This window comes from Trifolium pratense, linkage group LG3 (assembly GCF_020283565.1).
Source record: "Trifolium pratense cultivar HEN17-A07 linkage group LG3, ARS_RC_1.1, whole genome shotgun sequence".
Taxonomy (NCBI): domain Eukaryota; kingdom Viridiplantae; phylum Streptophyta; class Magnoliopsida; order Fabales; family Fabaceae; genus Trifolium; species Trifolium pratense.
This window is the reverse complement of record NC_060061.1, coordinates 9,438,703-9,463,501: the sequence shown is the minus strand read 5'-3', so window position 1 is coordinate 9,463,501 and position 24,799 is coordinate 9,438,703. Positions and strand designations below refer to the sequence as shown.

Sequence of the window (24,799 nt, the reverse complement as noted above, 5' to 3'; positions counted from 1 at the left end):
GCAAGATTAATTCACAAATCACAACACATGCAAAATATGATTGTAAAATAAATAGATGAATGAATCCTTATTTCACAAGTACATCAATTATATATAAGACAACATTTGTTTTTATGGTTATACAACATAAATTTCAAGACTATGGAGATCACTAAGAATGAAACATGCACAAACTATAATCCCACCTTAATGCATGCTAGAATTTTAAAAGCATAAATAATTGAGTTTAAAAGGAAAGTTGGAATATGGCAATGGCCTTAGCAGCTACAATGGATCAATGTCATCCATCTCAAGTAGCCAGATTTGATCTCTGAAAGAATGGACACAAAACTAATGACTAAATTGAAACATGGCCATTCAGAGTCGGATAGAAATGAGACTTTTTTTCTTGTTTTATGGACGATCTTTCTGGATTTCCTCTATCAGTGTCATCAATGTCGGTCTCCACTGAGTTATTTCTTCATTAGAGCTAAATAACTTGCGCATTGCGCTTAACTCATTAGGACTTGCCTTTTTTAGGAATCCTTCTAGAATCAATTTCGTCTCTTTAAACGATTGAGAACTTTCTCCAATGTCATCTTCCTCCACCTTTATCAAATCGACACCAAAAAGTTTGGTCTTGAAGTCACCTATAGAGTTATTACTTGAACCACAAGTTAACTTAGAGTCATCAATGGCTTTGCCCGAAGATCCAAAAATAACTTGTTTGTGATTCCAGTACTCTACACATTTATGACTGGGATCTTGAGCTTCAATGGACTGAAAAAAAAGTTTATCAGAACGAATTAGAAAAATCAAAACTTAGAACATAATTGGCTATGGATATATTTCTACATTTGAAAAACTAGTGGTATTAATGTTAGGTGTCAGCTGAAAAAGGACGTCGATGTCTTAAAGAATCATGAGTTTGCATTACCTGAATAATGGAAGGCAAAAGGAATCCAAACATTTTATGACCGTTGATGTTGTGCAGTAGTTCCAAGCGGGGCATGTTTAGTTCACCAAGACTCATGCGCCGATTGATTTCACAATTTAGTCTGTCAATAACTGCTTCCCAACACTTATCTGCTGAGGTATTTGTGAAAACCTCTTTCGAATGTTCTTCCAAGGTAACCTAAAATGTTGAATGAGAGAAATATACTTCAACTGAAAAACAAGTCCATGTAAATAAATACACGCTTTGAACCATAACATATATCAAGAAACAGAAACATGTCAATATGATTTTGAGCTTAAAACAGAAACAAGGTCAGAAATGATACCCTGAAAAAAGGCCCAAGAAATCCACCATCAACAACTTCAGAAACATAGTAACAGATGCTTGCTGGATCAAGAATGCTAAAGAACTTAACACGACTCTTGAATCCTTCATAAGTTCACCAAAAGAAAAAGAAAAGTTAAACTCTCGCAAAAAATATGTTAAGGGAATAATCTAAGCCTGGAAAAGATCTTACAGAAGCATACCTTTTGGATATATTGCATGCTTACTGCACCAATGATTTCCACACATAACAGATCCCAAACTTACAAGCTCGACAGAAATACTAAAATTTTGCATTGGGGAGCTTTGTTTTGTCAAAGATATACTTGTCTTGGAGGTGTCTAGAACTCCGGTTTCAAACGAACTATTGATTTTCTGTCTTGAATTTGAATGCATTTGTAGATCGACACCAAACAATTTAAAACCATCAGCTATATTTAGCAAAGAATTTTCAGGTTTATCAGATTTATTACCAATATTCAAATACAAAGAACTTCCTTTATCCTCCTTAACTTCGTTGTCCATGGCCAACTTTGCATCATTCATGCTGTCCTTATTTCCATTCATATCCACAGAGCGTTTACACAAAGTTTCATGATGAGACTCTACATGGACCAACTCGGAAGAAATGTGACTGTAAGGACTGCTAGACCTCTCATTAGTTCCTGGACAAGAAGGCAAGCTTTTCCCTTCTTCGCAATTCTTGGTTTTGCACATGGCTCTCTCCATATCTTGTTCATTCGTGCAAGCATCCTCAGCACTAGCAGAAACTACTCCATTGTTTCGGGTTTCCCACGCTTCTATTGCGTGTGGTTCTCCTTCTAATGCTTCAACCAATGTACTTAGCTCATTCATTGTATAACGAACCAGGACAAATTTTTTCTCAATTTCACATGAGCAAAACAACTTGAAGTGTCTAAGGCATGAATAGCTGTCAGGAGAGCACTCGCAACCAACAGCTGATATGTGCAAGTCGTAGAAACAAGAGAAGCATTCCCTCTCCTCAACCGAATCGAAGTCGTTGTCCATCTCCAGCATCTTTAAATGATTCGGAAGCTGGTCAAGCCTCTCTTTTTCGATAGCTTTCCTTGTCTGTCAAAAGTACGATAATCACACAAAAATTTAAATAGAAAGGTAACTAAAATCAAATAATAAATACTATCCAAAGTGTTATGAGAGAACAAACAAGAATCATTACCTTAACTGCATTGGTAAGAACTCCATCTTTTCCACAAGCATTTCTCCAATTTAAATATTTTAGATTTTCTTTTCCATGAAGAGTTGTCTCAGCAAGGGCATGTACAGCTTCCTTAGCAGATCCAAATAACAACTTATCATGGGACAATGATGTCTTACGGCATTGCTGCCTGTAAATCTCCACAGCATTCTGACCATGAACAAACCAATCATATGGAGCCGCATTCACGGCCTCTGCACAGTTGAAGCCGCAGCTGAAGCCACAGTGGTATGCCCTTGGAAAAGTGATAACAAATTGCCCAGAACTCTGGACAGTGCGATACACAGGCACCCCCTCTGACTTAAGTATCGAAGGAGAGAACTGAGTCACCTGTACAAAGATGAAATCATAACCACTAGAATCAGAAGATATTTCCAAAACTCTATGTACTGCATATAGAATATAGTTGAACTTATAGGAACCTTTTAGGCCAGTGTTCTCAAATAGCGGCTATATCAGTACTCTAGCCCTATAGCATATCGGAATTTGAACAAATCACTGTTGTTCCGTGATACACTATTTAGTACAAAGTGTTTCCAAATAGTGACTATATCAGCACTATTACACTGTAGCATAACGGAATTTCAACAAAATATACATTTTATTTTACATCAACTATATCTCTTTGTTCAAGAAATCTATACATGGAAACAATAAAGTGCGCAAAAGCAACCGAAAAAATAAAAACAATGAGGAAAGTACAAGTATCATACCAACTCATTGAGTAGATTTGGGTTTTCTTCAAACAAATCAGGCATGTGTTTCCTCATTGCATCTTCCATAGCTGAAGCATGGCTCCCAGGTACACCATACCATACTTTTGGGTCACCCCAATGAAGATAATTAAGTGAATAGAGGTGATGATCTTCAACATGCTGTTCCAATTAGGAGCAAGGAATGAGAACAAAGTGTTAGTTAGTCTTTATAGGAAAGTATAAACTTTAAATATTATGTATACACTATTACACTATAGGAAAGTACATACTTAGAACTCTATAATATTATAAATTATTTGATGTTCGCGTTCTATAGCAGTTTGAGCAATTTATTTTCTCCAATGAAATTTTCACCTTAGCTTTCATGCAAAATAACATAACTCTACAGACAAACATAAAAACTGATAAAAAATAAAATAAAATAAAAAAGTAAAATCAGTAATATGGATTGTTACACCATACACTTTTCCTCATTTGTATACACTAACAAAAAAAATTCTCAGTACGTACCCAGCAAAATGTGGAAAAGCACATTCCAACATAGAGCCATGGTACTAATACTCCAGAGATATCGCTTCCTTCGAAGCAGAGTGCAGAACCAGGAAGTCGTGCAAAATTATTTAGGTTCCAGCCAGACTTAGCATACAAATCTGAATCACTCTTCGTTGAGGATGACATCTTAGGAAAACCGCTGCCAAGTGCCCCAGTTTCCAGGTCAGCTCCATAATAAACCTACATAAATCATATGGCAATATATATATAAACTGTTTTCTTAAACATGTTACATTGAAAAATCAACAATGCTGTCAATAGAATAATACCTCGACCTCATCGGTTGGTTGCTCAATTATCCTCCAGTATTCACCTTCTATCTCCTCCACAGTCGGCTTCCGTTTCTCAAGGTGAATATTATTACTACCTTCCCCGTCTTTGCAATCATTCAATTGGAAGTAGCAATCTTTAAAAGAATTATCATATTGCTGAAATTCTTTAAGTGTGAAGTCTGGTCCTGATTGGAATCCAAACTTATCATCAGATTCAGAAGTAGTAGCATCAGCTTCAGAACATGAATTTACAGTTCTCCTATTACATGCTCCCATCTTTGACGGCTTTCCACGTTTTCGTTTCCTTCCCCTAGTTTTCTTCCTCATTGGCTCGCGGTTTTGAAGCAAATCAACTTGCTGAATACGGGTTGGAAATTTAGCATTTTCCCATACCTCTTTCTCCTTAAGTGGGCAAGGTGGAACCCAGCAAGCCGGAGGGACAACTTTACATATGCCATAGGGTTCGGCTAGAGGACGTATCTTAGCTATGTAACCAAGTGTGTCTTCAAACTCCTAAAAAGAATAGTAAAAATTAAATTGAATCACAGAACAATATTACCACCACCAAAAGCTATAATAGTACATGATATAGTGATAATTAAGAGGTACCTCATAAGTAGGATAAAAAACAGGTGCTTCACCGATTATAGGTCGACATGCTTCGAATGGATCCCATCTGGCTGATATCTGCAGCATGCATGGCAACAATATATATATAACCATGTTACTATTAATTTTAAAATCTTCTTCTTTTGAATATCTAAACAGATTCTTATAGGAAACATGTTTGACATAAGTTTGTTAACGACTTCATTGAGTATACCGAGATACATTCTCGACACAGTAGTCCATAGTAAATTACCTTTTTATGTTGAGGACTGCTGAAAGATTCAAGTGTATTTTCCATTTTCGGTTCGTTCCTAAAAGGATTATCCTGCAAAATATCATGCATAAGAAAGCAAAATTAATTAACTGAATTATACAATAAACAATAGACATGAAATAAACATCAAATCTACCATAGTATTTCATCAATTTTACTATAGCACCAACATCAAAAGGGTCTGATACAGAAACTGTACTAGCTTAATTTCGAAGAGATTGAACTGTAAATGGTTAGAAGTATGAATGCACAAAAATATATTCAACAACAAATTGCCAACTTTCTTTTGGAATTTCTAGTATAGAGAGAATGGTGATCCAATTGATTAGAGAAATTAGACGCGTTACCGATAAGTAATAAGAGGGTTGAGAGCGGCAGAGTGTTGTCAATTGTGGATCGCGAAAAATTGCATTTGTTCAAATTCAGATATGCTGTAGTGCTGTAGCCTTGATTTAACAACACCTAGTACCGAATCGCATTTCATGGAACACTAACGCGGTTTGTTAAACTCCGGTTACACTATAGCCATAGCCGCTATTTGACAAAACTAGGGAAGATTTATTGTCATTTTAAGAAGGTTGTGACAGTTGGACATAAGGAAGTTTTCCATGATGTAATTAAGGGAAAGTTCCCATAAATTTTCTACTAAATACCAATTTCTATCATTAAACAGGTTTAGCATCAGCAACTTGATGTCGAGAAACAAATCTTAAATTCGATTTAGTGTCCGTCTGGAACCACGATAGAAATGAGTAAACACGCGTCTAGTGTTGCATTCACCACAACTTAAAAGAAGCTTCAATGCTAAGCTTCTGCGGCAATGCGGCTTTTTACCATGAATGTGGTGAACTGAAAGCCTAACCAAACATACACTTAAGCTTCATGCAGGACCACTTATTTGCGTACGCTTCCCGAAATAACTTTCTAGAGTGAACTATCAAAGGTAAAAAGAGTAGTAATATTGACTCATCATAGCTCAAAGGTTGTTCGTAGCTCTCAAAATTAAAAGATTATTGCATGTAAAAACAAATTTCATAATCAACACATAGTATCATTCATGTTACTTGCTTCCTAGTTTAATACACAACACTTCATACAATAATTGAAGGATTAGCTAAATTTGAAAATGCAATCCCTTATTTAAGCTTAAGCAGCATAGTACAAATGAAAATGCTACCCCTAATTCAAGTTTAAGCAAAAAGGAACCTTAGATTCATATTTTCAATTTTTCAAAGTGTGTGTGATGCACTTGAAACCAAGTAATACAATTAAGTACAAAAAAGAGATGATCAAAGGATTAGGCCAACCCAAAATCAAATGTTATGAATCACGGACACAGACACCAGACACGATACTGACACGTCGACACCGATAATAATTTGATAAAATGACACAATTTAATGTAATTATATATGTTGGTGTCGTGTCGGTGTCGGTTATCGACACCTGTTCGACATGGGACACGCCTAATCCGAGCAGTGTCTGTGCTTCATTGCGTAGGTTATTCTAAAAACCAAAACAAAGGCAATACTATAGTCATCATCACCACCACCTAGGTCAAAAAAAAATCAATCTTTTCAAACTTCAAGAAAGCTAAAAACTCATAAGACATTATAGGGCATGCTAAAGTAGAAAAAAAATCATAAATCAATACAAGGGTTAATCCAAAAATATAACAATAGTTCTTACAATAGAAAACACAATAACATTATCTTAAGCACAATGAGAAAAAACATGCATAATAGTAAGATCATTGATAAGATCTGAAATTTGATGTGTGATCCATTAAAAGAGAAGAGTGGCACACAAATAATAACACTCCAAAAAAACACAGATTCATAACATATTTTTAAGGTTTAAGTACAAAAAACCAACCTTTTTTGGCTTGAAACTATGCATCCAATTTCAACTGTTTTATTCAACTGCAAAACAAAAGACAGTTGTAACTAACCTCATTACAACCCCAAATAACAATAATAATCAATCCACAAAACAAACCTTAAAAACTACTAAAAAACAAAAACAAACAAATGCTAAACAAGAACGTACTCACTCAATGCAGCAAAGCTCATTGAAAGTAGAGTTCTGTTTCCACGTTCTGAATTTTGACACAACAATTGGGTACAAATATGAAATTTCAATAAAATATATGAATTCAAAACCTCAAAAGAAAACCGATATGCAAATTGAATTGCATGTATATAATACTAGTACAATGTTGAATATAATATTGAATATTGATACTATATCTATCTGTGTATGTATGTACCAATCAAATGTCTCAAACCCCAAAAATATTGTACAAATTGCAAAAATATAAAATCCTATTAAGCTTAATTCTAAAATCAACAAGTTCCAGAGAGTATTTGTAAGATAAATATAGAAACAAAAAAGAAATATTGAATGGACTTGGGCCAAAAAATGCAATATATTTTGACAGGTGGAATGGTAATCAGAATTAAATTTATAATTAATGGGAAGGATACGATCGTACGAGGTACCAGCCACCAGGTGAAAAAACACAACAGCAGTAACATAAGTACTGCAAAACATTTTATTCCTATTTTTATTTAATAATTTTTTTTGGTGAGTAATTAATATTTTTAAAAGATATTGCCTGTCAAAATAAAATTTTAAAATATATTGAGAAAATCTGACACAAAAGAAAGTGTACGTGGTATAGTTGGTAGCGAAAGCGGCTAAGAAGATTCTACACTGATATATAGAATTGCAAGTCCAAAAGTGTCCTTTGTCCTTACCTCCAAAAGTGTCCTATGAAAAATAATTTAATGTAAGTAAATAAATTTTTATGGTTAATTGTTATGCGTTATGGGTACGTTTGATTCGTAAAACAGAATTGGACAGAACAGTACTGAATAGAATATAGGACAGGAAAAAATTGTACCGGAGAGATATAGGACGATAATATTTTTATATTCGAAAATAAAATGAGTATTTTCGTATTTTTTATAGTTGTACTGTGGATAAAAAATTGTCATGTGATTTTGTGAGAGACAAAAAATCTTGTTTTTGTCATGTCCTTTACTGCCTAATTTATCCAACCTCATAACCAGCTTCAAATCAAACATGGTACAATAAAAATTGTCTAGTCCACTCTCATATTTTTTAATGGATCAAATGCACCCAATATGTCTATATCTATTAGAATCAAGCAGAGGGGAGACTCACAACCAAAAAACTGAAGGAGAGACTCACTTAATTAGCTTATACTACAAGTCACCTTCACTAGCTAGTTTTCATAATATATAAAAAAATTATTTATTTACATGAATTTAAAAATAAGTTAATTTAAAATAGACTCGTGTGTACTATTATTCGTGTGTACAGATAATACAATGATATTGTCATGTCATGTCACAAGGCATACACGATCCGATTATTATTATTAATAATAAAAAAAATTAGTTTCTTGAATAATTTATTTATTTGGTTTATAGAGAAATACTTAGTTTGGCACAAACCCAAGACAAAATTATATAGGCACACACTCAAAAATGATAAAAAGTTAAAATAAAATTTTAATTATCACATCATTCAATCATTTTTTATTTAAATTTTTTTGCACATGTGTGTGTGCCTAAGTAATTTTTTATTGGGTTTGTGCCCAAGTAAGAATACCTCTTGATTTATATTGAAAGGTATATGTATTTGGACAAATTTTTTTTTTTAAAAAGATCTTTCAACAATATTATAATTTAATAAACATAAAAAATAATTTTGTTTATAATATTAATAGGAGGATATAACAATTTTATTATATTAACTTTATTTATTATTGACGTTTTTTGGCATTAACCTTCTGATTTTCATAAAAAATGGGTTTCGATAAATTAGAATTCGGCCGTAAGATAAGTAAAATTTAATTAAGAATTATTCTCATCAGATATCAAACTAAGTTTCTTCCAAACGATTCATGTTTTGAAATAGTGTACAGTCGATGATATGGGATCAAAACTCAAAAGACATATACTATCTCAATATTATTATTAATAAAAATAACTTTTTTCAGTTTATTGAATAATTTATTCATTTGATCTATATCAAAAGGTGTATGTCTTTAGACAATATCAATACTTTAATAAAGCTAAAAAATAATTATATTTTTATAATAGTGACAGAAGGATATAACAAATTTATTATACTAACTTTATTTATTATTGATTTTATGTTTTGAAAGTAGTGCATGCTTCATTAATTAAGGGGTATAAATGAATTAATTTAAGGTTGTTTTTCGTTTGGCATATTGTGACATATATCATAATTTTTAAAGAGATTATTTTTATTTTATTTTCTCAAAAGAGGAGATTAATTTTTTTTCCTTAACTAGACGATTACCCGTGCGATGCACGGGTTTGCACGGGTTTTATGCGTTGTTTTATACTATAACATAAAAAATTTATTTGTATAGGTAGTAAATCTAAAATCGAAAAATAAGTATTATCAAAATAATAATAACAATAGAAGTTATCTAAATGTAATATAGATATTAAATATGTGTTTATACATTTAAAAAAATTATTTATACACTACATTTGAAGTCACCTTGGTATATTCTTCATTAACATTGGTTAGCAATATCTTTAATTCATTCTTTAAAATAACTCTAGAAATACCAACATATAATTGACCATTGAAAAAAATTTGATGTTGGAACATAATAAGTTTTTTTTGTATTATAAATTTCATTGGAGGATTCTGAGTTGGATAAACCACTTCATTATCAAATCGGTCATTTATATTTATTTGAAACATATTGAGGCAAAGATAAACCAACTTAACCGCGTACTCAGAATTGAATATGATAAAAATCATGAACAACATACAAACCATCAGTAAATTTTATTTTATCTATTTTTTTATTAACACTTCAAATTGATTTTTATTTGGATCAACCAAAAGAATGTGACGATGAATTTGCATACCAAAATCATCCGTAAATAGTCTTGACAATCGACCAACTAATTATATACACAAATATTGAACAAAAGATTATTAGTAAAAGCATTACCTGTTATGAACCAAAAATAATAAAATACACAAAATAATAAAATGAAGAAATAAAATTAAAATGAATAGTAACCCAAAAGAAGAATAATAATAATAATAATAATAATAATAATAAGAAAAATAATAATATTTAGTACCACACATTAAATGAATGTAAGTGGGTGATATTACTAAATGAAAAGTTTTCATTGGTTTAAATAGGTGATGTGGATTAGGGTTTAGATAGTAAATTGGACAACTATTTAGAATTTATATATATAGATTAATCATTTAATCAAAAAGGTAAATTTTTGTATATAAGATTTATTTATTAACTTGACTAAAAGAGAGAGTATTTAGCCTAACAATATTAGCATTCTGAGTTGAATTAAGCCTTACAAAATTGATGATATAAGTTTTGATATATGGTGATGCTTTCTATTATAGTATTTGATAGTATATGGTAAAGAGGATGTCACTAAATTGAAGAGAGAAGGGAGGGAGGGAAGGAGGGAAGGAGGGAGAGAGAGAGATTTCGTGAGTACGTATGGAAGTGACATGTTTGTCATTTTCAACATTTTTTCTTCAGACTCACGATATTTTGCCCGATAAATAGGAAAAGATAAAGACTGGGACCCATCTCTATCGTTTTTCCTTTTCTATTTTCTTTATTGAACCAAATAATGCAAAAATAAATAAATGTTTGCGTAATTTTCAAGTATCACTCTCTCTGTTAGACTTGGATTCTATGTAGTCGGAAGACACCGCCGTCAGTAGATTTTAGGCCGTCTAGTCTTGATCGGACTGTCCAGATCCAGATATCATTTCAAAATTTTATATTAAATAAAAATAAAATAAAAAAATTATCTTAAGATCTGGACCATCTAATATCTAATTAGACAATTCTGAATCATTGATTGCATGCAGCCCGAGTGCATTCAATCCAATTCTCCTTTCCTCTCCTCTCCTCTTTTTCATTTCTCATATACTCTCTCATTTTATTTTATTGAAGAAATTTCAATAAAACTAAATTTTTTAAACACAACACTTCTCTAAAAGTCATTTTTCATGAGAATTTTATATAAAGAAATATTTATATTATCTTGAAAAAAAATTGGGCTCATCATCTCAAACTCAACCTCAACATATATGCATTTTGACAAACAATTATACAATAGACAAAATTATTGCCTATTGAGATTTAAGCAATTCAAAATTCGTAAAGAAATGAAATATCTATGACTACCGTTTGTTTGAAAAAATAATTAAAGTAAAAAAAAAACGTACATTTACTTTTGTGTATTTCCTTCACGGCGATCTCTCGTTATCTGCAAATCTTTTTAGCGACGATGAATTACCCTGACGACAAATAAATTTCTGTAAATTTACGAACATAATCAAAATTCGTAAAGAAATGAAATATCTATGACTACCGTTTGTTTGAAAAAATAATTAAAGTAGAAAAAAAAATCATACATTTACTTTTGTGTATTTCCTTCACGGCGATCTCTCGTTATCTGCAAATCTCTTTAGCGACGATGAATTACCCTGACGACAAACAAACTTCTGTAAATTTACGAACATAATCAAGTTAGATCATAATAAAATAAAATTCGGAAATAGATCTATGACCAATTATTGGTGAATTGGTAAAACTTACTTACCTAAACTAAATTTGAAAATAAGTTGTTAGCAACTCAAAATTTTGAGTTAGAGTGAAAGGAAGCAACCCTTAGAGATGAACTTTGTGAAATTTTAGGATATTATTTTATTTTCTTATTCTCTTGACTTGTTATAACATGTATGAGCCTCAAGAAGGATATGTTTGTCCATCTAACAATTAATGGACCTTTATGAAAAGTAAATAAAAAAGTTTCAAAAAGATAGATGAAAAAAAAAGTCCATCGACAAGTGTATCCATCTGTTTTGTTTTTATCACTAGTATCCGGCTCACTGGACCGTCTAATTTGTTTCGAGGGTCGGCTCTGACATTAAATGGTTTCACCCTCCTCTCGATCGCAGTTGTGGGGGATCAAACTGTGATCCTTCTTACCAATTTCAGCGTCAATCACCACTGAAGCAACTAACAATTAGTGTGTATCCACCTGTCTTTGTAATACAAGCCCGCAACAAAAACTGGCATCCATGCATGCTTTGAGGGAGCGAATATTAGGGATCACTTCGTAATAATAAACAATAAATAATTTAAGAATTACAATTAATAAATATTAATGTAGTTTTAATTGTGCGTAGACTTTTTTTACACGATAATTTTTTCATATCATTAATTAATACAATATAATTAGACAAGAATGAAAGGTAAAAGGACAATATTGTTATGCATGATCTGTTGAACTTTTTATAGAAGACTCATGGTCTTTGATGCTAGCTAGGAAGCCAAAAATGTCAAACACAAATGGTATAAAACACATGTTGATTGTCTGAATAAGCATGTTTTCTCATGTTTTGCCACTTTGCTTGAAACAGCTTTGAGGGTTGTCTGCCCACAGTAAAAACCTTAACTCAATCACACAAGTGGCGAAACTCCAATCAAGTCTACACGCATGTTTTCCTCCTACCCACCTATACACTGTAACATCTTCCCTCTAGTTGGTCGGCCATAAAATTCAAAGGTGCCTCTTTTTTCACAAACATTCATGCATGCCTAAAAATATATATAAAAAAATGACATCTCGAACAAATTCATGTCTACATTTTAAGTTTGGAAACTCTCTACAGTGTATTGTGTGCTCCCCAAAGTTATCCAGACACGCCTTACGACAAACATGACAAACCACATCAATAGGAAATAAAGGAATTATGAGACAATATTTAAGGATAGTACGATACTTCATTGGAATAGCAAGAAAAAAATCTTGAGCGTGTGTTGCTTGCAAGAAGAAAATCATGAACATGTGCCGCTTGCAAACACCCAAAAACCTTTTTTTGTCTTGTGGTCATGTAAAACTAAACTTTCTTGTCCTAAACAATTTTACCATACAAAACACGCGCCAAAACATGTTAGGCATTAAGGGGGTGGTGTCCTTCCTAGTAAAACTACTCAAGTAACAACCAGGAAACGTATCATGAAAACCATCGAAAGCACTGTCAAAATCAGAGTCTATATCACATACTCCATTATCTCTCACATATGATTTTGGTACACCCAAGATTGAGCCCTATAAGTCAAAAAAGCGTAGGAGACGACCTCTACTGTAGAGTACAAATCCAATCCTCCAAACTTAATAGGTAAAGAAGCTAACCTCTATTGAAGGTCCCCAAATAAAGGACATCCATCAACCACAATGTATTCAACCTCCCCTCGCAACTCTTTACTCTTTATCAAACAAAATGGTTGCCTCATCCATATGAATTAGTTGGCACATTCGAAGCAGCTCAATTTAGGTATCCTTTTACTGAGGAAGAAGATGTATTCGCTCAACAACCCTAACAACTCTCTTCATGGACAATCATTCGATAAAATCTCTATCTCAACTAACAACCCTCTGATCAATTTCACTCTCAACACCGGTCTCCCAATGTTTGAAGGAAACAATCCACCACGAAGTTTATTTCCATCACATGAAGGTCAAAAGATCCCAGTCAATGTGGGACTTAAAATATTCAACACAACTACATATTCAACACTTACCCTCGCGTCTAGCGTGAGCCTGAGTCAAATATCCACATTATGTCTTTAACCTGGCTCTGATACCATGTTAAATATGTTTTGATCTCAACCCCAAGAGCTAGCTCATAGAGTGAGGTTGTACTCATATATATTTATACATTCAACAGCCCGAGAACCTAAGCAATGTGAGACTTCAAATAAACTTCAACAACACAATTACATATTCAACACTTATGAATAAGGGGGTGTAACACAAGAGCGAAAAGGAGTGGCCTTGATAAAACTAAAATATGTCTATTATTTACAAGTATTTTACTTAAATAAATTCTGTTTATTAGACAAATTTACTTGTTAATGTTTATTTTGTATTTTTAGGACTTAATTCTTTGAATGTGAAGAAATAAGTCTATTTGATGCATAAGCAGCAAGTGAAAACGGTAATGTTAAACGAAGCATTCTTCATTCATTGAGTTGTAGGTGGAACATGGAAGAGTAACAATCCGAGTGGAGCAATACAATCAACAGTAAACACGAAATTCAAATAAGTTGGAACATATATAATATACTTATATATATATATATATATATATATATATATATATATATATATATATATATATATATATATATATATATATATATATATATATATATAATGAAGGAAATGCAATAATTAATTTTTTTTTTGAAGAAGTCAAAATGGAATATACTAACACAAACAGCCTTCTCAGCACAAGATGTACCGAGATAGACTACAAAAGTTTACAACAGAGTCAAAGAAATGCTATCACAATCAAATCATACAAGACTCAAACACAACAATGGACTAGACCACCAGCTATGGTAGTTCGAAACTAACGTGATATTCGTCGTCTTCAACCACCTAAAGGAGAAAAGTTTGATCTTGTCCAACAAAAGATGAGGTGTGTCTGTTGAGCCTTTGAACAAACGATGATTTCTCTCTGTCCATATCACTCAAACACAAACTAGCCAAATAAGCTGCAAAAAGGACCGTCGCGCTCAAGATACACCTGCAGAAGCTATAAACTGAACAAAATGATCACGCAAAGTAGTAAAAGCCTCAAAATAGGCCTCAAAATTAATTGCGATTTAGTTTGAGGAGCTTGTTGATGGACATGACTGTAACAATGAGAAGAAGAATTAGGCCAATGAATGAAGCAATTAAGGCACCACCACCTCTGTTACAATAGGCCTCAAAATTGTCACATATTTTATTCCATTTTGCATGTGAATTACCATTCCTTCCAAGTTCTGCCATAGCTGTTGCTGCACCATCTCCACTTGATGCCAGTGCCAAAGCCATCTAATTCACCCAATTAATAAATAAATAAATAAATCAAACACTTTCATATGTTAGTAATTTAAATTTAATTAAATGATCAATAATTGGAGGCATGAAATGAAAAGCACTACTAAAAAATGTGTCATTCTTTAAATACCGTGTCTAATACTGCAATTAGTGCAAGTTGAAGCCCTCTGTTATGAAATTTGTGTCCTAATATATCCATTGCTATCATCACCAAGTTATGGACACTAACAATTCCATTAGCTACCACAAAGTACCTGTAATATAAAATAAAATAAAAAAATTACATTGAAATGTATAAAATAGCAATGTTAGTATCACAAATTTTTTATAAGCATGTATATGAAAAAATCTATATATAAAAAATTATTAAGTATTAGAAATACTCAAATGAGACCGATTTCAACTACGGACAAAATTAGAGACAGACAAATTTTCTGTCTCTAATTTTATCGGTATAGGGAAATTAAATCATGTTATGGACTAACACAAAAGCTGGAGTATGCTGAAACTTTGCTGTAAGAGGAACTGTAATTGGGGTGGTACCAATGGTGGCAACTACAAAGTTTTTGGTTTGTTTGTTTAGTGACATAACAATTGTAGCTGATACAGTTGCAAAAAATGTAACCACCCTAAGGGACAAAAGGATCCAATCTTTCTTTGGTTTGGTCTGAGGAACAACATTTGAACCAGACTCTATTTTTTGTTCTTCATTTCCTGAGGCCATTGTGAAAGTGTATAGTTACTATAGTTATTGGAGCTGTTAGAAAATGTTATATGCAAATAGCTTAAGAATTGAGTTATTAATATAGATAGATAGATAGAAGGGATGAAAACTGATGAACCATATAGGTAGTTAAGTCTAAGAAGTTAAATGTGGATTATGTACATGTCTAAATTCTTGAGGTTGTCTAACCGATTTTGGTGAGAAATATGTGAGGACGTGTGCAACTCGGTCACTATTATTTAATACTGTTAATTTTCGGAACAATTATAAATACTAGTATATTTTTTAAAATATTTAAATATAAGAGGAGAGATAAATATGATTTTTTTTTTTTAGTAATTTAGTGGCTAGAATTTCACATTTTTAAAGTGAATAAGTGAGTTGTCCCATAAAAATAGCTCAAATGATAGCTATCAGAAATATTATTGGAGTAGTCGTGGTTCGAACCCCGGATTTCACATTTTTCACATTTAAATTTGTGAGTCTAGTCATTAGATTACTTGACAAAAAAATGAATAAGTAAGTTTTGACCCAAAAAGAAAAGTAAATAAAAAGTGAGTGTACTAAAGTTTGAACCTTAATCCATTTACAAGGAGTGGGTGTAGTTTGAACCTTAATCCATATATATTATATACAATGTCAAAATAATTTGAATATATGTTTATTTATATTGTTTATACAATTTTTAAAGGACATTAAAGAGTGGTTTAAATTTAGAGATATGATTGAAAAACCTTCAAACATTATAGCTTCACTACTTGGTCTCTTGACCCCATTAAAATATAAGATTTATTTTTGTGCCTCCAACTGTTCAAGTGACATCTAAAATAATCAAAATATTTCATCGCTATTTAGGTTGTAAATTGAGTTCGCCAATTCTATAGTGAGTGATATTTTTTTTACCCAAACCTAATATTTGCACCCTTCATGCCACCTAGATGAAATAACTACGTGGTTTGAAAGATATTAAAGCGTGGTTTGCTACGTAGGTAGTGAACACCCTTTACCATGTCCGCTTTTTAAAAAGTGAACTCCTTCCCTATATAACACGAGCCCCACCGGCACCACCTTCTCCCTCATTTCAATGGTTTCCAAAGCAAGCAAACAAGAGCGACAAGTTCCTCTTGTGAATTTTTGTTACATCAATGGAGAAGAACATGGCCAATTTCTTCTTTGACCTCTACAGGTTTGCACTTAGAAGGTCAAGCTCCTATTTTCGGTCTTGCAGTCTGCCACTTAGCTACTATCACCTACTAGTTTAGCGGCAATGCACAATTCCATTTGTTTATGGAAAACTTCATTTGAGTGACACCCGTTTCGGTCAGTCATATCATTCTTGACTTGGCCACAAAAAATCTCTCGTCGATTAGTATATTGTTTTCAACAATTGTGACTAAAGAATATCGATATGAACGATATGTGTAACCGATCAACGACAGACTATTCAGTTGTTTACAAACAAAACGATGAACAAATAACACAAGAAAAAATGTGAAAATTGAAAGAATTGAATGAGAGAATGTGACTGGATAACTTTTTTTTAGACAAATGGGGAAAATATCAAGAAAAGCAAGAATAATGGGGAAAAATATTGTGTATGGAGAATGACTTACTACCGGCTAAAAAAAATCAGTTTTTTTTTTGGGTACATACAAAAAAATCAGTTTTTAATAGTATTAAAAGTAGCTATTAAAGGATATTATTTGAGGCATTAAGGTTTGAATTCCGAATATTTCATTTATGCACATTTATAGTGTGAGTGTAGTTACTTACTAGATTATTGGATCCAAAAAATAAAATATGTGGTGATCACGTGTCATTCTCTATACACAATATTTTCTTTAGTAAGTCATGTGTGATCATTAATAAAGTTAAATCTCTTAAAAAATAAGTGATCACAAAGTAGAGACTCGAGCCAAAAAAAACATTAGAAAATTAACACGATAATACATATCCTTGTAATAATTTGTCGGTTTTATTTTGTAAATTATTGTTAATAAAATCTCAATTTTAATGGTCCATAGGTTATGGAGGTTTTGATTGTTAATGAGTCATGAGATTAATGACAAATTATTGGGTAGTAGTGACTTCTTTATTCTTGATGGTAGAATCAAAGTATAAATAGTTTTTGGTTCCTGAGCTTGCTCTTATTCCATTATTCAGAAAATATAATCCATTTATATAGTAGAGAGTAAAAGCTTAGAAGACTCAAAGACTTGTGCATTCACAATACTGTAACAATTGCTGGAGGTAATTTTAATTTCTATTTTTCGCATTTGGTTTATTGATCTTGTTGTTCATTTTTATCAAGAACATAGGACCAATTGAATCAGTCTAACATTTGGTACGAGAGCGAAATTAGTCTAGGAGTAGAAACATAATGTAATGCGAGAAACTTTTTATTTTTCTTTCTTTAATGACCTATATTTTGTTGGATTGGAGAGGAAAAAAACTTATTAACCAATTTTTATAGTGACAGATTAGAGCCTACTATATATCTACATATCTTGCAAATTTTACGATTATATTTGATTTGATTTGATATGCATATTGTTGACTCCTTGATTTGATTAGTTTTTTTTTTTTTTATAAGCCCTTATTTGGTTAGCTTGATCTCAATTCCACATATTTGCAATTTCATTTTCCCTAGCCAATATGTATTTGAATGTACAGTGTTTTTTATATTCTAATGCCCAGTATGACGGTAGCCAAATTGCAGTCAATTTTTCCAAGGAACATTAATTTTCTCTTTTTGACAAGCCAAGGAGGCGAAGGATAAGGAACAATGGAACATTTCTTCATCTGTCTTAATCTCATGTACGTACGTATTCAAAATCCAAAGCAAAATAAGATAATTTGGAAATTGGAATGTGAATAGGCTATAGCGATCCACATCCATGATATTACGATTTAGCCTACGTTTGTGTTACTTGAGTTAAGATCCTTTCCATTTCTTATGTTTTCCATTTCTTCTATTACCAAAGTTTTGCATTTATATTCCCAAAACTATATAATAATGGAGAAAATGGAAAGAATTGGAAATGGAGAGGATCCTAACTCGTGTTTGTTACTCAGATCAGAGTTTCTTCAATAGATAATTTTAATTAATGTAAAAAATAAATAAATTAGAAAATACTACTAATTAGTTCATTATTCTATTATAAAACAAGTTCTTTATTCTATTATATTATATATTATTTACTTAAAGACGTTAATATAAAATAAATTTGTTCCGATAAAATCCGTTTAAAATATGGGCTAACTCGAATGAGCAACGGGCAGCCTGCAAGCCTGAATAAATTAAGTGGCCGATGGTGTACTTCTTTCCTCAAATTTATTTCTCATTTTTACTACTTAAATAGCGGATGAGTAAAAACAGGACGCGACAAACTTGTAAGTAGCATATGAGTAAAAATAGGGCGTGCGAGAATTATTGATCATATATATATATATATATATATATATATATATGTTTTCTTGCCAAAAAGTTTGCTAGACAACGAAATTTAAAACAATTTTTTGTCATTTTCATTTTTTATTGGAAAAATAAAAAAATGCAGGCTAGCCCGAAAGCCCGAAGCCCGTATAGAGTCGGACTTGGGCAATACTTTTTGGGCCCGTTTTTCATCTGGGCTTCTTAGCCTGGCCCAATGTAGCCCGAAGCTCGCTTGAGCTGGTCCGAAATGGGTCGGCGGTCCGTTTTGACAGTTTTACCCACACCCGAGCAACGTAGCCGGTAGCCGCAGATCAACCGTAATTGTTAAATCGCAGACATAAATGTAGAAAAGTATAACTATTAATAAAATTGATTTTTTTTCGATATTTCTATTAATAAAATTGATTTTTATCGGTCGAATTGAAAGTTTCTGTTTTTGCTAATTTTATTGGTAGAAAGTTATTAAACTCATAAAATACAGTAATAAAATAATATTTGCAAAAATAAAATAACCAATTAATCCAAGATGATAATTTAAAAAATGTGGTAGTAATTATGACCGAAGAAATTTCCAATGAGTTATGTAAAAACGATGAAGTAGAGAGGAAGATGATAGGAAAGTATTATTGGTAGCAGAAAGAAGTCTCAACGAAGAAGAGAGGGTTGGTTAGGTCTTCACTTTACCTTTTCCTCTCAATCTTCAATCTTCAATCTTCATCTTCCTCCTCCTCCTCTCAAACACAAATCCCAATTCTTATTCAATTCATAATCTTTTTTCCTTTATCCCCTCATATCCACGTTTTCTCCAAAAAAAAAAAAAAAAGAAGGTTTTTTTATCGTCTTGTTTGACTTCGTTGTCTGAATCGCTTGTCGTAGAACAGGGTCGAGGTACCGCAGGTATTGTTAGATCCTTTGTTTTTTCTGGGTTTGTTTTAGAGAAAGAAAAAAAAAACACGTTTTGTTTTATTATACGTTTTGGGAATTAGACATTTTTCAATGTTCCATTTTTGTTTGTTTTGTTTTATTATATGTTTTGGGAATCAAACATTTCCAATACTGGGGTTATTGATGTTTTGGGAATTAGAACATGTCATCAATTTTTATTTTTTTTATTTGGATTAAGCATTGAAATAAAGTAGTTGGGATTTTGCTGCAGATTTTATGCTATTGGTTATTGTTGTTTCAATTTCTTGTTAGATACTCTCTTTGTGCTTGATATACTCTTTGTTTCAATAACAAGATTAGATTGTTGACTATGTTGTTTTTTTGTGTGACACTTGGTTGGTTAAGGTTTTATGGTTGGTGATGATTTTGTTATTTAAATTTGCAGCTATGCAGAGTCAAATTGTGTGTAATGGTTGTAGGAGCATGTTGCTTTATCCTAGAGGGGCAACCAATGTTTGTTGTGCATTGTGCAACACAATCACCCCTGTTCCTCCACCTGGTAAGCTCTGTCGTTGTTTTCGCTATTGAAATTTTAAAATTATAACTGAACTTACCCTATATGTCCGCGCGTCTCGCATCTTAAACTAATTAGTATTTTCAAATTATTAAAATTGGAACAAATTTTGGAGTTTTAAGATAGAAATACATATTTGGAGTACTAGGTTAGATAGTTGCATGTTGATGTTAGAACGCTTACCGTAATGATGCTCTTGCAGGGATGGATATGGCTCAACTATATTGTGGAGGCTGTAGAACATTGCTAATGTACACACGCGGGGCTACAAGTGTCAGGTGTTCTTGCTGTCACACTGTAAACCTTGCTCCAGGTAATGTATATTTGTTTGTTGCTACTTGCTAGATAGATATAGCTTAGTGGTTTAGTATTAAGTTAGGTGAGCGACATATTGGTTTCTCTTAATAAAAATATAAATATTTTATTTCGTAATTGTAATGTTTTGTTGCATTGCCTTGATCATTGAATATGGTTAATAATGAATGGTGCTGCCTCTTTTGTATGCTTTGATTAGAATGACTTTTAATTTTTTTGTCTTTTTACTTTTTACTTTGCTCCTGTTTTTATGTCATTTTTTTTTGGTCAAGTAGTCTAGTGGCTAGAAATTCCACCCTTAAAGGTGGATAAGTGGGATGACCGGGGTTCGAACCCCGGCTCCCTGCATATATAATGCAATGTCCTTGCCAATTGAGCTAAGCTCACGGGACTGGTTTTATGTCATTTAATTATGGTGTTTGTGTTTCCGTTTCAAAAAATCATGGTGTTTGTGGTTACGCTGCTAAACGTGGTTCGCCTGTTATCGATGTTCAGGCTGATGTTGTGAGTAGTTTATTTAAGTTGGTCACTGACTAAAAAAGTTGGGTTATTTAGGTGTTCTTTCTTGCAATGGCTCCTTCTCTCTTAGTGTTTCATTGTACAGATCTTTCATTTTGTGATGCTTTTCTCGATGACAGTTTGTCTTGATGAGTGCTATTCAGTTTATTATTCTTTAAAACTCTACTATAAGGACCTTGTATGCATAAAATCTTATTTGCTCACATTACAAGATGTTGAGTGCTTGTGTAGTTTTGTTTTAATTGGTTCTTTTTTCTTCATGTCATTCCAATAAAGAGTTTCATTTTATATTGTGCTAATGTGTATGCCTATTATTCAATTAGTTGTTTACTGACTTTAACTGACGGACTTTGTGTCTGCATTAAACAGCATCTAATCAAGTCGCCCATGTCCCTTGCGGGAACTGCCGGACAACACTCATGTATCCTTATGGAGCTCCTTCAGTCAAATGTGCTGTTTGTCACTATATTACTAATATCAATGTAAGTTCATATTTACTGAATTTTGCTAATCTAGGCATTGACATTTTATTCTCAACATTGCTTTAGAAGTTTTAATATGAAATTCAAGTAATTTTGTGTCCCATGATCTGGGCTCCATTTTAATGTAAACTAAGGTGACTTCATGCTGTCATGTGATTCTTAAATTTGTTGTTGCATTTAAATAATTTGTATTTTTTTTTGTATACATATTTTCCTTGGCCATTTGTTTCCTTGCTCAGAATCCTTTTGAGGCCAACAATAAGTGGTAGAAATTTGGGATTTAGTGTATAATAGGAATTGGTCCACCGTTGCTTGGAAAAGGAACAATGTAGATGAAAAAGAAAGAAAGAGAGAATGTGTTTATTCTCTAAAAAGGAATGAATACAGATACACTATGATGGGTTTTATGCTATCACACTACTACTTTGGGGGACCAGTCCCTCCACTTATTACCAATCTCAGAGGTGATGCTATGATAGAGACTTTGGAATTAAGAGGTGCCCAAGTCTCACATCGAGTAGTATGTGATCCTCGGTGGTGCATTTAAGTGGCATGGTTCTTCCCCCTTGATAACAACTAGCTTTTAATGGAGGGTTCCCCAGGTGCTCAGATACTTGTCATCTGATTAGAAAAAGTACTCCAAGTATTTCCCCATCAACAAAGGGAAACCTTTTCTATAACTGAGCTACTATTCAATTCCCCAAATCTGACAGTTCAGAATGAATATCCCTTCTACCTTCCTTCACTTTAACTAAAGCCTCTGCCTTTACTACTACAACCACCTCTAATTAATTCTATATACACTTTATAACTAGCTCTGTGACTCAAGCAAAGTGTGGTACACACATGTATTTATATTTTGCAATTTATAATCTGTTTTTCGAATAGGAAAAACTTCCATAAATAGATTATTTTTAAGATATATTTAAGTCTCCTGGTATTAGTCATATTTTATCAATGTACCATTTGTGTCGTCATCGCCCTACTTATTCTTCATAAGTCTGGTCATTCAAGTAATCTCATGCTTGTTATCAGAGATTGGGATCCAACTTAAAAAGAATAAAGATTGAAGCTTAAGGCCATAAAAGTTAAAACCCCACTTATATGCCCTAGGGTAACTCGAGTCTCAGTTAGCATGTAAACATGTAAATTGAGATTGTCAGATTGTCATTTAGGCTTCTAAACTTCTGTTTGTATTTGTACTTATTTTTTATTTATGTTGAACTTTTTTTTCTGAGTTGATTTTTTCATGCTGTTTCCTTTCTTTTGCTCCTCTTTCCTGTCTTTGTTAGATGTCCAATGGAAGGCTTCCAATTCCTGGTCAAAGACCTAATGGGACAACCAACTCGGGAACGATGCCTTCTACTTCAACAGTATGTTTTTTCTTTTTTCTAATTTTCTTTTTGGTGATTAATAATCATAGAAAGGACTGCGTGGCTGTTTTCTGTTCTGATAATCTAATGAATATGCATATGATTCTATTTTATTACCTACAGTCGATGCCCCAATCTCAGAGCCAAACAGTGGTGGTAGAAAATCCAATGTCTGTTGATTCAAGTGGGAAATTGGTAAATGTTATTGCTTTTCTTTATAGTTTCCATGTCTTTTTCTACTGCATTTAACTGATTCTTGTTGCTTTTGAGCAAATCAAGATTATTTAACATTAATTTCGCATGTCACAGGTGAGCAATGTTGTTGTTGGCGTTACAACAGATAAGAAATAATGCAGTCATGTATAGAAGGTGCAGTATATGATGCATTATCACAGTTGCTGTCACAAGAAGATATTGTATGAGTATTTGTACATGTATATCATACGATATTTCAGCCTCCAATAGTTTCATTCAAAAGAATCATTCCTTTTTCGAATCAGGGTTATACGTATATCAGTATGTATATGTATATGGAGAGGACAAGTTGTGGTAAGGGCTGTGTGATTGGTTCATTCTTGTTTTATTGTTGTAACGTAGTACTTTGTAGACGAGCAGAAGTCATTTCTTTCATTTCTTGTTACGCATGTGGTTTTATTGATGATCTGTTAGGATCGTGTGTGGATATTCGATACAAGCATTGTGTGATATAATAACGGATCTGGTTGAATACTTGATAATTGATATTGAATGCTGTAAAGGCATTGTGCTATAAAATGAAGTTTTACCGATCATTTGAAAATGGCGATAATCCAGGACCTGGGTGTTTTGAAGGTTTCTGGATATCTGTTTTGTAACTTAGCATCACAAATCCATAACCTAAAATAGATAAATCATTATTTGTGCACATATATTAGCCAGTGTATATATGGCATAACATTTAACCTATAACATCAAATTATCAATTGGAAACATATTCAATACTAGAATCATGTTCTGCAACACCCTGTTCCACCTTGTTAGGAAGCATAGAATTGATGTAGCTTTACACTTTTTAAACATAAATATTATTATATTTGGCAGCTAAAGAATAATAAACATGTCCTCGAGTTTTTTACTCGTTACGATCTAAGAATATGAACCAACTACTATAGTACTAACAAGGAATTTTTCAAAAAAATATGATAACTGCTGAAAACAACTGTTCAAGTATGTGGTGAGTGAGACTCAAATCATCAATAATCAATCTCCGTTTATCTCCTCTGGTCAATCTTGCTTAATACGGATGGTGCTACTAAGGGTGTTATGAGAGCAGGGTGTGGTGGTGGTATTAATGGGGAGTGGTTTTGTGGTTTCAAGGTTTGTAGTTGGCTCGGATGCAAGGTTATCCGACTCTTGAGATTCATGTGGATTCGTAGGTAGTGGCTATAATGTTGGCCAGTAGTGGTAGAGGCGGCGATGCAAGAATGCAGTTAATTCAGAAAATTCACAATTTGTTAAGAGTTCGATTAGAAATTAAAGCGTGTCACTAATATCGTGAAGCAAATTGTTGCGCCAACACTTTAGCCAACATCAGGTTAATTTGACTATTTATGATTGCTGTCA

The 24,799-nt window shown here is 32.7% G+C and overlaps 2 protein-coding genes and 1 pseudogene across 3 annotated transcripts; 1 reads left to right on the top strand and 2 right to left on the bottom strand.

The window, feature by feature from the left end:
• Positions 1-393: 393 nt before the first annotated feature.
• Positions 394-4,945, bottom strand: LOC123914551 (annotated as a pseudogene).
• A 9,291-nt stretch (positions 4,946-14,236) lies between these two features.
• On the bottom strand, positions 14,237-15,689 carry LOC123917059 (CASP-like protein 1B1). The gene is made up of 3 exons (XM_045968679.1): positions 15,375-15,689; positions 15,020-15,143; positions 14,237-14,883 (listed from the first exon to the last, which is right to left on the bottom strand). The coding sequence occupies exons 1-3, from the start codon at positions 15,611-15,613 to the stop codon at positions 14,659-14,661; spliced, it is 588 nt and encodes a 195-aa protein (XP_045824635.1). The 5' UTR covers positions 15,614-15,689; the 3' UTR covers positions 14,237-14,658.
• A 3,901-nt stretch (positions 15,690-19,590) lies between these two features.
• Positions 19,591-23,988, top strand: LOC123917058 (protein LSD1). Of its 2 annotated transcripts, none has more exons than XM_045968677.1 (7): positions 19,591-19,946; positions 20,380-20,493; positions 20,711-20,821; positions 21,712-21,824; positions 23,117-23,197; positions 23,321-23,392; positions 23,507-23,988. In XM_045968677.1, the coding sequence occupies exons 2-7, from the start codon at positions 20,382-20,384 to the stop codon at positions 23,546-23,548; spliced, it is 531 nt and encodes a 176-aa protein (XP_045824633.1). In that variant the 5' UTR covers positions 19,591-19,946; positions 20,380-20,381; the 3' UTR covers positions 23,549-23,988. The 2 variants fall into 2 exon arrangements, with proteins under 2 accessions (XP_045824633.1, XP_045824634.1); XM_045968678.1 differs by having other exon boundaries at positions 19,605-19,720.
• Positions 23,989-24,799: the final 811 nt, after the last annotated feature.

Excerpts from the sequence above, each read along its gene's own strand:
- LOC123917058 (XM_045968677.1), top strand. The coding sequence starts at position 20,382 with ATGCAGAGTCAAATTGTGTGTAATGGTTGTAGGAGCATGTTGCTTTAT. Across the intron at positions 20,494-20,710 it reads CACCCCTGTTCCTCCACCTG|GGATGGATATGGCTCAACTA; the intron begins GTAAGCTCTGTC and ends ATGCTCTTGCAG. Across the intron at positions 21,825-23,116 it reads ACTATATTACTAATATCAAT|ATGTCCAATGGAAGGCTTCC; the intron begins GTAAGTTCATAT and ends TGTCTTTGTTAG.
- LOC123917059 (XM_045968679.1), bottom strand. The coding sequence starts at position 15,613 with ATGGCCTCAGGAAATGAAGAACAAAAAATAGAGTCTGGTTCAAATGTT. Across the intron at positions 15,144-15,374 it reads CAGCATACTCCAGCTTTTGT|GTACTTTGTGGTAGCTAATG; the intron begins GTTAGTCCATAA and ends TTTATATTACAG. Across the intron at positions 14,884-15,019 it reads TAATTGCAGTATTAGACACG|ATGGCTTTGGCACTGGCATC; the intron begins GTATTTAAAGAA and ends TGGGTGAATTAG.